The 12145-nt window shown below is 40.8% G+C and overlaps 1 protein-coding gene across 1 annotated transcript in view; it reads left to right on the top strand.

Annotated features, from left to right (window-relative positions):
• The first annotated feature begins 207 nt into the window (after positions 1-207).
• LOC138855278 (ectoine dioxygenase-like) overlaps positions 208-12145 on the top strand; it is a 12221-nt gene continuing 283 nt past the window's right edge. Inside the window, exons 1-4 of the mRNA XM_070103785.1 lie at positions 208-417; positions 3050-3271; positions 4000-4254; positions 5522-5621. Of these exons, the coding sequence (XP_069959886.1) occupies positions 256-417; positions 3050-3271; positions 4000-4254; positions 5522-5621 (739 nt within the window). The 5' untranslated portion in view covers positions 208-255. The remainder of the gene's footprint in view (positions 418-3049; positions 3272-3999; positions 4255-5521; positions 5622-12145) is intronic.

Below are 12145 nucleotides of genomic sequence, written 5' to 3'. Positions count from 1 at the left end.
AAAACCACTAGTGGAAACAGGTCATGTCTATAGGTTAGACAAGTTTTGAAGAATTCCCTGTATTAAGAACCCAAGTTGTTGCTACATCTAACAGGATGTGAATAAACGGTTTAGAAAACCAGTTTTCTAAACCGTTTATTCACAGTCTCAGTAATAACACATAACAATGGTAGGCGCTAAATTTTATACACTTGTTTTATTTTAAAGCTTCAGGATAAAAATAGAAGGACCTGAAGAAGGAAGACCTGAAGAACGATGGTGCAGAAGGTGATGGTTGAGGAGGAGGTGGTGGAGCAGTACCAGCGTGATGGAGTAGTTCTCCTGAAGAACGTCTTCGACACTTCCTGGGTGGAGAAGGTCGCTCGAGGCATCGCTAAGAATCTTGAGGATCCATCACAGTACAGTGAGAAAATTACAGTAAGTTTCTTAGTTAGATTTTCTCTGTATCATATAAAGTGACTTATAATAATAATAATAATAATAATAATAATAATAATATTATTATTATTATTATTATTATTATTATTATTATTATTATTATTATTATTATTATTAATATTATTATTACATTTATTTTTGCCTCAGGCTGCAAGATATTGTCTGGATTATTGGTGAAAATAAGACACACGTGCAACATCTGGTTGTCTTTATTGTAGACGTTTCGCCATCCAGTGGGTTTTTCAATACACATTCTAGGACATAACTGGAAGACAGAAGAACTATATACAAAAGATGAGGTAATCAGTCCCTCAGCATTGCAGTTGGTGTAACGAGCACCGTAGTCTTGAAGATTCTGGAGCACAGGCAAGATGGCTGGCGCTTGTATACTGGCGTCAGGTGGTAAGGGACTGGTAGCAGATGATGACATTGTCGCTGGCAGGGACAACTTAGTAGTAGTGAAGAAGATTGTGGAGATGTCTTCTGAACCAAGATTCCACGATTACTACTAACCCGTCCCTCGGGTATAACCCATTCCCACTGGAATCTCGTCTACCAGTGTCAATGTCTTCGTCTGCTACCCGTCCCTTACCACATGACGCCAGTATACAAGCGCCAGCCATCTTGCCTATGCTCCAGAATCTTCAAGACTGCGGTGTACTTCATACCAACTCCAAGACTGAGGGACTAATTACCTCATCTTCTGTATATAGTTCCACTTAAACTTAACTGGTTCGCCTGTACGTGTACTGGTCCGGGTCTTTTCCAGATGGTGACCCGGTGAATATATAGTTCTACTGTCTACCAATTACGTCGTAGAATTTGTCTTGATAAAGCCACTAGATGGCGAAACGTCTATAATAAAGATACCCAGATGCTGCACATGTGTCCAGTTTTCATCGTTACCGTAATCAATATAACACAAGAACGAGGCTATTAACAGCATAGCGAAGATTATTTTTTTTTTTGTTTACGACTGAAAAAAACCTGCTTAGAATAAAACAGGAAATAGTCGAGAAAATAAAAGTGAAAATTAATGACAGCTTACCTCATCATGAACTTTTGAAGTTTAACCAATTTAAACTAGCGATCCCTTCATATTACACAGCATTTATTGTTATATTTTATTACAGCACTTGGGTAAAACTGATAAATAATTTAGGTAGAGTGAAGGTATCTGAAGCAGTTGATTATTAATTATCATTGAGTTGTATCGGATATTCAATGTGTGTCAGGGTCCGTTATTTAAAGGAACATCAATATATGCAGTGGACTCTGTGTGTGTGTGTGTGTGTACTCACCTAATTGTGGTTGCAGAGGTCGAGTCATAGCTCCTGGCCCCGCCTCTTCATTGGTCGCTACTAGGTCCTCTCTCTCCCTGCTCCATGAGCTTTATCAAACCTCGTCTTAAAACTATGTATGGTTCCTGCCTCCACTACGTCACTATCCAAACTATTCCACTTCTTGACAACTCTATGACTGAAGAAATACTTCCTAACATCCATTTTACTCATCTGAGTCTTGTACAAGAATGGTACACAATACGAACAAGATGAAAACTGAGACACATGTGCAACATCTGGGTGTCTTTACTGTAGATGTTTCGCCATCCAGTGGCTTTATCAATACAGATTCTAGGACATAACTTCAGGACAGTAGAACTGTATACAAAAGATGAGGTAATCAGTCCCTCAGCCTTGGAGTTGGTGTAACGAGCACCGTAGTCGTGAAGATTCTGGAGCACAGGCAAGATGGCTGGCGCTTATATACTGCCGTCAGGTGGTAAGGGACGGGTAGCAGACGAAGACATTGTCACTGGTAGGCGGGATTCCTCGGTGCACTGATTATCTCATCTTTTGTATATAGTTCTATTGTCTTCAAGTTATGTCCTAGAATATGTATTGGTAAAGCCAATGGATGGCGAAACGTCTACAAGAAAGATACAAAGATGTTGCATATGTGTCTCAGTTGTCATCTTGTCGGTATTGTGTACCATTCTTGTACAACTTGTCAGACACTGCAACATCATGGAATCTTGGTTCAGAGGACATCTACATGACCTTCAAGGCTGCTAATACTGCTACTACAACTTACCCATCCCTTTTGGTGCGACCTACTTCCACTGGGGAATCCCGCCAAGACCTGCTTAGCATGGCCCAGTAGAAGAAATGAGACACTTATGCAACATATGGGAATCTTTATTGAAGAAACGTTTCGCCACACAGTGGCTTCATCAGTCCAATACAAAGCAGAAATGGGTAACGAGAGGAGGAGTTTGAGGTAATCAGTCCCTCAGTCTAGAATCGATGTGTTCAGTCCATCACTCTTGCACTTCCTACAAGAGTGATGGACTGAACACATCGATTCCAGGCTGAGGGACTGATTACCTCGAACTCCTCCTCTCCTTACCCATTTCTGCTTTGTATTGAACTGATGAAGCCACTGTGTGGCGAAACGTTTCTTCAATAAAGATTCCCATGTGTTGCATAAATATCTTAATTCTTCAACTTGTCGATTTTCAAAACCATTCGTCACATGGCCCAGTAGGCCTGCTGCAGTGTTCCTCCTCTCTCATGTTTTTATGTAGTAATGATGTGTCTGGGCACCTCAGCAAGGCGACGGAGCCTATTTCAACGACTACTGCAACTGGACGAAGATTGACGAGTTCAGAGATTATGTCTACAACTCTCCAGCTGCGTCTCTCGCCGCCTCCTTCATGAAGACCTCACGAGTGTCCTTTTACCACGAACATGTACTCAACAAGGAGCCAGGTACTACCAAGTGTACTCCTTGGCACCAGGACCAGCCCTACTACCCTATTGATGGCGACAAGGTAGGTACTGTATAACTCCTATATTTACGAAGTTCATACACAGGCTGAGGACGGGGAGGTAATGAGATTTGATCCAATAAATTTAAGAAAAGCTTTAATTCTTCACATTAGGAGCTCCTCAACGGCATCAAGGTACCTTCCTGCCTTCCTTCATTGCATGAAAACACCCATGCCATTGTGCATTAATGGTACACAGTATTAAAAATTAATCATATGTGCAACATCTGGCCTTTAACAATACAGATTCACGAACATAATGGGAAGACTGTAGAGCTACAAAAGACGAGGTAATTAGTCCCTCAGCCTTGGAGTTGGTGAAGAGTATTTTAGCCTTGAAGAATCAAGACTACGTTACTCTTGAGGGCTGTGGGACTGATATATAGTTCAACAGTCTTAAATAACAAAAAGGCACAATACCGTGACTGGAACGATACATAACAACTCCGACATAAAGAGAGAAAGCGATGACAGCTTGAAACCGACTTGACATTGACAAAGTCACACTGTCACAGTGTGACTTTGTCAATGGTCCAAGTCGGACCGAAACGTCGTCGTAAGCTTCTCTCTTTTATGTGCGGGTTATTTGTGTATTCAACAGTCTTTCCATCATGTCCTTGAATCTGCATTGATAAAGTCACTGGAAAGACGAAACGTCTACAAATAAACATTCCCAGATGTTGTACATGTGTCTAATTTTTCACCTGTCTCATTTTCCTGTCTTGGTGCAGGTGTGTTCTCTGTGGATGCCAGTCGACCCAGTGCCACGAGACACATGTGTATCATTCATCCCCGGCTCTCACCTCTGGTCTAAATGGTTCATCCCTCGGAAGTTCGCCACTGAGCGTAACTATCAGTTGCTGAAGGTGCCGCAGGAGGGAGAGAAGACGATCAAAGAAGTGAAGAGTGAGGGTCGCAGCTACTACGAAGTCCCGGAGGAGGACATCGAGTCAGGAAAGTGGCCCAGACTTCAGTGGCAGTGTGAGGTATTATTGTACAAGAATGGTATATAATACCGACGAGATGAAAATTAAGACACATGTGCAACATCTGGGTATCTTTATTGTAGACGTTTCGCCATCCAGTGACCTCATCAATACAAATCCAAGGACATAATTTGAGGACAGTAGAGCTGTATACAAAAGATGAGGTAATCAGTCCCTCAGTCTTGGTGATGGTGTGAAAAGCACCATAGTTTTGAATAATCTCCTCCACAACTACGGTGCTCTTCACACCAACTCCAAGACTGAGGGACTGATTACCTCATCTTTTGTATAAGTTCTACTGTCTTCAAGTTATGTCCTTGAATTTGTATTGATAAAGCCACTGGATGGCGAAACACGGAGATTGCACATGTGTCTACACTTTACTCCTATACCATGAGCTGCCACTTTTCTTAAGAGTCTCTTGTGAGGTACTCTATCGAAGGCTTTACTAAAATCCAAATAAACAATATCATATTCTTTTTCACCGTCTACTGCCTCAATAGTTTTATTGAAGAACGTCAGTAAATTTGTCAGGCAGGAACGACCTCTCGTGAACCCATGTTGAGATTCACTAATCAAATTATGCTCTTCAAGGTGACTTCTAATAATATCAACTTTAATATAAGTGATTCTAATAATTTGCCTACTATAGACGTCAGCCTTATTGGACGGTAGTTTGATGATCCCCTGATTTGAATATAGGAACCACATTAGCCATCTTCCACATCTCTGGCACAACACCAGTAAGGAGGGACGCATTAAACACTCGTTAATGGATGACTAAGTTCCATCTTGCATTCTTTAAGTACCCTGGAAAACAACTCGTCGGGTCCCGGGGACCTGACAAGTTTGATAACTATGTCCCTAAAGACATTAATATTAGTTAATTTGAATTCTTCAAGTTAATTTGGATTCAACTTAATTTTAAGTTATGTAAGTTACTAAAGTTTGGTTCTTGTGAATCGGGACATTTTGCCATTTCTCCGTGTGTAATGAAAGTAGGTACATGTGTGGCAGGGGCAACGTTTACATAGTTCTTTAAGCTAATTATCATTGTTGCTCTCTCTCTCTCTCTCTTTCTCTCTCTCTCTCTCTCTCTCTCTCTCTCTCTCTCTCTCTCTCTCTCTCTCTCTCTCTCTCTCTCTCTCTCTCTCTCTCTCTCTCTCTCTCTCTCTCTCTCTCTCTCTCTCTCACACATCTCTCTATTTGCATCTTACCACTCAACTCCCTTGTCAGCTGACCTGCTACTTAAATACTTCCCTTACAGCCGGGAGATGTTATTGTCTTCCACATGAGGACTCTCCACGGAGCCGCTGGCAACACATCACCTACCACACATCGTCGGGTCCTCTCCACCCGCTGGCTGGGTACGTACCATCCATCATCTTAACAGCTTTAAGAAACACAAATGAGTAAACATTAGGTATTCAACTGCAGGCCAGGCGTTTCATCTCTCCTATTGTGGTTCATTATTCATTACAGAGAGACACATACCAGGTATTTGTCTCTCTAACCTAAGAGAGACACATACCTCAAGGTATGTGTCTCTCTAACCTAAGAGAGACACATACCTCCAGTTATGTGTCTCTCTTAGGTTAGAAAGTTACAGTAGTAATCTGTTATGTATACGTATGATTCGTATGAGTTAATTACTGTGCCCTGTGTTTAGCAAGGAATGATTACCGGATGTGGGCTATATAGTGTGAATGAACCATTGTTCCATGGTATAAATTAACCGTTGTTCCATGGTATAAATGAGCCATTGTTCCATAGTATAAATTAACCGTTGTTCCATGGTATAAATGAACCATTGTTCCATGGTATAAATTAACCATTGTTCCATGGTATAAATGAGCCATTGTTCCATGGTATAAATGAGCCATTGTTCCATAGTATAAATTAACCGTTGTTCCATGGTATAAATGAACCATTGTTCCATGGTATAAATTAACCATTGTTCCATGGTATGAATGAGCCATTGTTCCATAGTATAAATTAACCGTTGTTCCATGGTATAAATGAACCATTGTTCCATGGTATAAATGAACCATTGTTCCACGGTATAAATGGACCATTGTTCCATGGTATAAATGAGCCATTGTTCCATGGTATAAATGAGCCATTGTTACATGGTATAAATGAACCATTGTTCCATGGTATAAATGAACCATTGTTCCATGGTATAAATGAGCCATTGTTCCACGGTATAAATGAACCATTGTTCCATGGTATAAATGAACCATTGTTCCATGGTATAAATGAACCATTGTTCCATAGTATAAATTAACCGTTGTTCCATGGTATAAATGAACCATTGTTCCATGGTATAAATGAGCCATTGTTACATGGTATAAATGAACCATTGTTCCATGGTATAAATGAACCATTGTTCCATGGTATAAATGAGCCATTGTTCCACGGTATAAATGAACCATTGTTCCATGGTATAAATGAACCATTGTTCCATGGTATAAATGAACCATTGTTCCATAGTATAAATTAACCGTTGTTCCATGGTATAAATGAACCATTGTTCCATGGTATAAATGAGCCATTGTTCCATGGTATAAATGAACCATTGTTTCATGGTATAAATGAACCATTGTTCCATGGTATAAATGAACCATTGTTCCATGGTATAAATGAACCATTGTTCCATGGTATAAATGAACCATTGTTCCATGTTATAAATGAACCATTGTTCCATGTTATAAATGAGCCATTGTTCCATGGTATAAATAAACCATTGTTCCATGGTATAAATGAACCATTGTTCCATGGTATAAATGAACCATTGTTCCATGGTATAAATGAACCATTGTTCCATGGTATAAATGAACTATTGTTCCATGGTATAAATGAACTATTGTTCCAAGGTATAAATGAACCATTGTTCCACGGTATAAATGAACCATTGTTCCATGGTATAAATGAGCCATTGTTCCACGGTATAAATGAACCATTGTTCCATGGTATAAATGAACCATTGTTCCATGGTATAAATGAACCATTGTTCCATAGTATAAATTAACCGTTGTTCCATGGTATAAATGAACCATTGTTCCATGGTATAAATGAGCCATTGTTCCATGGTATAAATGAACCATTGTTCCATGGTATAAATGAACCATTGTTCCATGGTATAAATGAACCATTGTTCCATGGTATAAATGAACCATTGTTCCATGGTATAAATGAACCATTGTTCCATGGTATAAATGAACCATTGTTCCATGGTATAAATGAACTATTGTTCCAAGGTATAAATGAACCATTGTTCCACGGTATAAATGAACCATTGTCCAATAGTATGAATGAAACTTTGTTCCTTGATATAAAACAGTGGTTCCCAAACTGGGGGTAAATTACCCCCTGGGGGTAATTTAACCATTTTTGGGGGGTAATGGAAGGGTGACAGAAAAAAAGTTATGAATTCTGAAAATCAAGAAAACAATGCGGTACCCGGTATGAGGATTATTGTTAACTTTGTCTTAGTATATAAAGTTGTAAAGTAAACCTATTATAAGTAAGTAATAAAGTTAAACCAAATAACAATAAACATCAAAAACTAATATACAGTATTAGAAAAGAAGAAATATATAGCTAAGTGTGTGGAAACCCAAAAGTATTTTGACAAGTATGCTTCAGGACAAAAGTCACTCAGTAGCCCAGAACGACCTGTCCAGTATGCGTCACTCACTTCCTGAGGCTGCCTCTATTTCACACTGTCAGTTTATCTGTGAGCATCAGCCGAGGTAGACATAAGCTGGTATGTATGTGTACTGCTCTGTGCAGTATATAGTTAGTATTTACCCACTGTTACTGTGAATTTGTAGCTATTATTAATTTTATATATAATGTATGTGTGGTTCTTACGTTTTCAATGGTTTTGCTAGGATTGGCAGAGTATGCGAGGCTGTATACGTTCACTGTAGTCTCGCGCTACACGGTGCTCTTGTGCTGACAAGCATGATACTTGCAGCCTGACAATTTTGAATGTATGCGTGTGTGCTTGCATCAGTGAACTTGTGTTAGCTGCCATGCGAGAAATTATGTACCTTGCGTTTTGCAGTGTATGCTTGGATATTCTTTTTCTGCAGATTGAACAAGAAAATGTCCAAAAAGCGCACCTACACTGACGCCTTTCTTCGCCATGGCTTTGTGAATTTAACTTCTGGTGGAGAGGATCGGCCACAATGTGTGGCATGTCACAAAGTGTTGACAAATGAAAGCCTCAAGCCATCAAAACTCTCAGCTCACCTCCAGAAGTGCCATCCAAATCTTCAAAATAAGGATCAGGCTTATTTTCAGCGCCAGACTGTAGCACTGAAGAATATCCAGTTCGGCTCATCTGGAATTCAAGCCCAAAAGCTTCAAGCTGCGGTCGAAGCATCCTACTGTGTTGCATATAAAATTGCCGAACAACAGAAATGCCACACCATTGCAGAGAATCTGATTATGCCTTGTGCATACAAGATGGTAAGCAAGGTATGTGGGGAGGATCAAGCGAAGAAACTGTCATATCTCTATCAAACAACACCATCCGCCGACGAGTCGATGACATGGCATCAGATATCCTGTCCCAAGTTACAACAGAGATCAAGGAAAGCTCATATGGCAAATTCTCCTTGCAATTTGATGAATCGTGTGACGTAGCCAGTTGTGCTGTTCTCCTTGGGTTCGTCCGTTACGTCCACCAGGACAAGATCAAAGAAGAGTTCCTTTTATGCGAGGATCTGCTGACAACCACAAAGGGAGAAGATGTCTTCAATATCATCAACAGTTTCTTTACCAAGAATGGATTGGATTGGAACAGCGTTCAACAGGTAGGAAACGATGTTTATATAAAGTCTAAATTAGTATAAATACAATGAATTACACGGCATATAGTCATATACAGTTTTATTTATTGTACAAGTAACTGTAGTGTAGCTAATATTTTGTACATGATTCACACAAAAAATATCGTGCCTGTCGTACTGAAATACTCAAGTACCGAAATAATTAATTAAAACCATATAATTATAACGCAAAAGATAAGTAACAATGACTAACTGACGCAGTCTATAATAATTTTTCTTTTTATTCCAGGTCTCCGTCGATGGAGCACCGTCGATGATGGGTGGTCATCGTGGATTACGGGGCCTCATACAAGCTATCAATCCAGAAATTTCTGTAGATCACTGCATCATTCATCGGTACTCTCTTGGATCGAAAAACCTGCCTGGTAATCTGAAGTTAGTGTTTGAAGATGTGTTGAAAATCGTCAACTTCATCAAGTCCAGAGATGTGAATTCGCGCATATTCAAGGAGCTGTGCAAGGAAATGGGAGAGCAGTATCAAGTTCTGCTCTACCACACCGATGTTCGCTGGTTGTCACGAGGCAAGGTTGTACGTCGAGTCATTGAGCTCCGAAAAGCTGTTCAGGAATTCCTGGAACAAAAAGGATCTCCTTTTGCTACCAAGTTCACCGATAAGGAGTGGCTTGCTCGACTTTGTTACTTGGCTGACATATTTGCGGAGCTGAACAGTGGTAATCTGCAACTCCAGGGCCGAAACACGACTGTCATTGATGCCCATCACACTGTGACTGCATTTCTGGGGAAACTGAGACTCTGGATTCGGCGCTTGGAGAAAGGAGTGATCGCCCAGTTTCCCACCCTAGACCAGTTTGTTGAGAATAGTCATGATACTGGATCACTTCTACAGACCATCAACAAAGAAATGAGCGACCATTTGAAAAGGCTTGAAACAAGCATGCATCACTACTTTCCAGAGAGTGACCAAGAAACAGCCACTCTTCAGTGGATCATTCATCCCTTCTCTGTACCTGATGATGCCATTCATGATGATGATTTCCCTGCAAAGGAGGAGTGGATCACAATGCGAGCCAATGAAGCCTTGAAAATCGAATTCCAAAACCAAAATGCAGATTCCTTTTGGATTTCACGACTACCTGACTCGCCAACTCTGTCCAAGAGAGCCTTGAAGTTGTTGGTATCATTCTCAACAACGTATCTGTGCGAGAAGGGCTTCTCAACTGTGCTGGGTATGAAAACAAAAAAGAGGACTCGCTTGAATGTTGCAAACGATGCCAGGCTGGCACTTTCAACCACGAAGCCAAGAATTCCTAAACTAGCTTCAAGTATGCAACTCCATCCATCCCACTGATGTTCTTGACATCTTTAGTAATAGTCATTAGAGATGCACAATGTTCAAATACAATAAATAAAAGAAAATATCTCAAGTGTTTTAATTTAGCCATATATATCAATAATAACAACATTTTGTGAAAGGGGTAACATGCTTTATGTGGCATGTTAAATTGGGTAACAAGCTGAAAAAGTTTGGGAACCACTGATATAAAAGAACTCTTGTTACATGGTATGAAAGAAAAATTGTTCCATGGTACGAATGTCCTCTTGTTGTATGGTATCAATGAACCATTGTTCCATGGTATAAATCAATATAGGGAACACTGCGTCAGGCCTACTGGGACGTGGTGTATCGTGAGATGTAGGCAGAAGATCCAGGTGTAGAGAGTACACAGTGTGGTGTACACAGTACAGAGTCTGGTGTACACAGTGTGGTGTACATAGTACACAATATGGTGTACATAGTATACACTGTGGTATACACAGTACAGAGTCTGGTGTACACAGTGTGGTGTACATAGTACACAATATGGTGTACATAGTATACACTGTGGTGTACACAGTACAGAGTCTGGTGTACACAGTGTGGTGTACATAGTACACAATATGGTGTACATAGTATACACTGTGGTGTACACAGTACAGAGTCTGGTGTACACAGTGTGGTGTACATAGTACACAATATGGTGTACATAGTATACACTGTGGTGTACACAGTACAGAGTCTGGTGTACACAGTGTGGTATATATAGTACACAGTCTGGTGTACATAGTATACACCGTGGTGTACACAGTACAGAGTTTGGTGTACACAGTCTGGTGTACACAGTACAGAGTCTGGTGTACACAGTACACAGTCTGGTGTACACAGTACACAGTCTGATGTACACAGTACACAGTCTGGTGTGCACAGTACACAGTCTGGTGTACACAGTACAGAGTCTGGTGTACACAGTACACAGTCTGGTGTACACAGCACACAGTCTGGTGTACACAGTACACAGTCTGGTGTACACAGTACACAGTCTGGTGTACACAGTACACAGTCTGGTGCACACAGTACACAGTCTGGTGTACACAGTACACAGTTTGGTGTACACAGTACGCAGTCTGGTGTACACAGTACACAGTCTGGTGTACACAGTACACAGTCTGGTGTACACAGTACACAGTCTGGTGCACACAGTACACAGTCTGGTGTATACAGTACACAGTCTGGTATACACAGTACACAGTCTGGTGTACACAGTACACAGTCTGGTGTACACAGTCTGGTGTACACAGTACACAGTCTGGTGTACACAGTACACAGTCTGGTGCACACAGTACACGGTCTGGTGTAAAAAGTACACAGTCTGGTGCACACAGTACACAGTCTGGTGTACACAGTACACAGTCTGGTGCACACAGTACACAGTCTGGTGTACACAGTACACAGTCTGGTGCACACAGTACACAGTCTGGTGTACACAGTACACAGTCTGGTGTACACAGTACACAGTCTGGTGCACACAGTACACAGTCTGGTGTACACAGTACACAGTCTGGTGCACACAGTACACAGTCTTGTGCACACAGTACACAGTCTGGTGTACACAGTACACAGTCTGGTGTACACAGTACACAGTCTGGTGTACACAGTACACAGTCTGGTGTACACAGTACACAGTCTGGTGTACACAGTACACAGTCTGGTGCACACAGTACACAGTCTGGTGTACACAGTACACAGTCTG

Source organism: Cherax quadricarinatus, chromosome 88 (genome assembly GCF_038502225.1).
Source record: "Cherax quadricarinatus isolate ZL_2023a chromosome 88, ASM3850222v1, whole genome shotgun sequence".
Lineage (NCBI taxonomy): Eukaryota > Metazoa > Arthropoda > Malacostraca > Decapoda > Parastacidae > Cherax > Cherax quadricarinatus.
The sequence above is the reverse complement of the archived record's forward strand: the minus strand, read 5'-3'. Positions and strand labels throughout refer to the sequence as shown.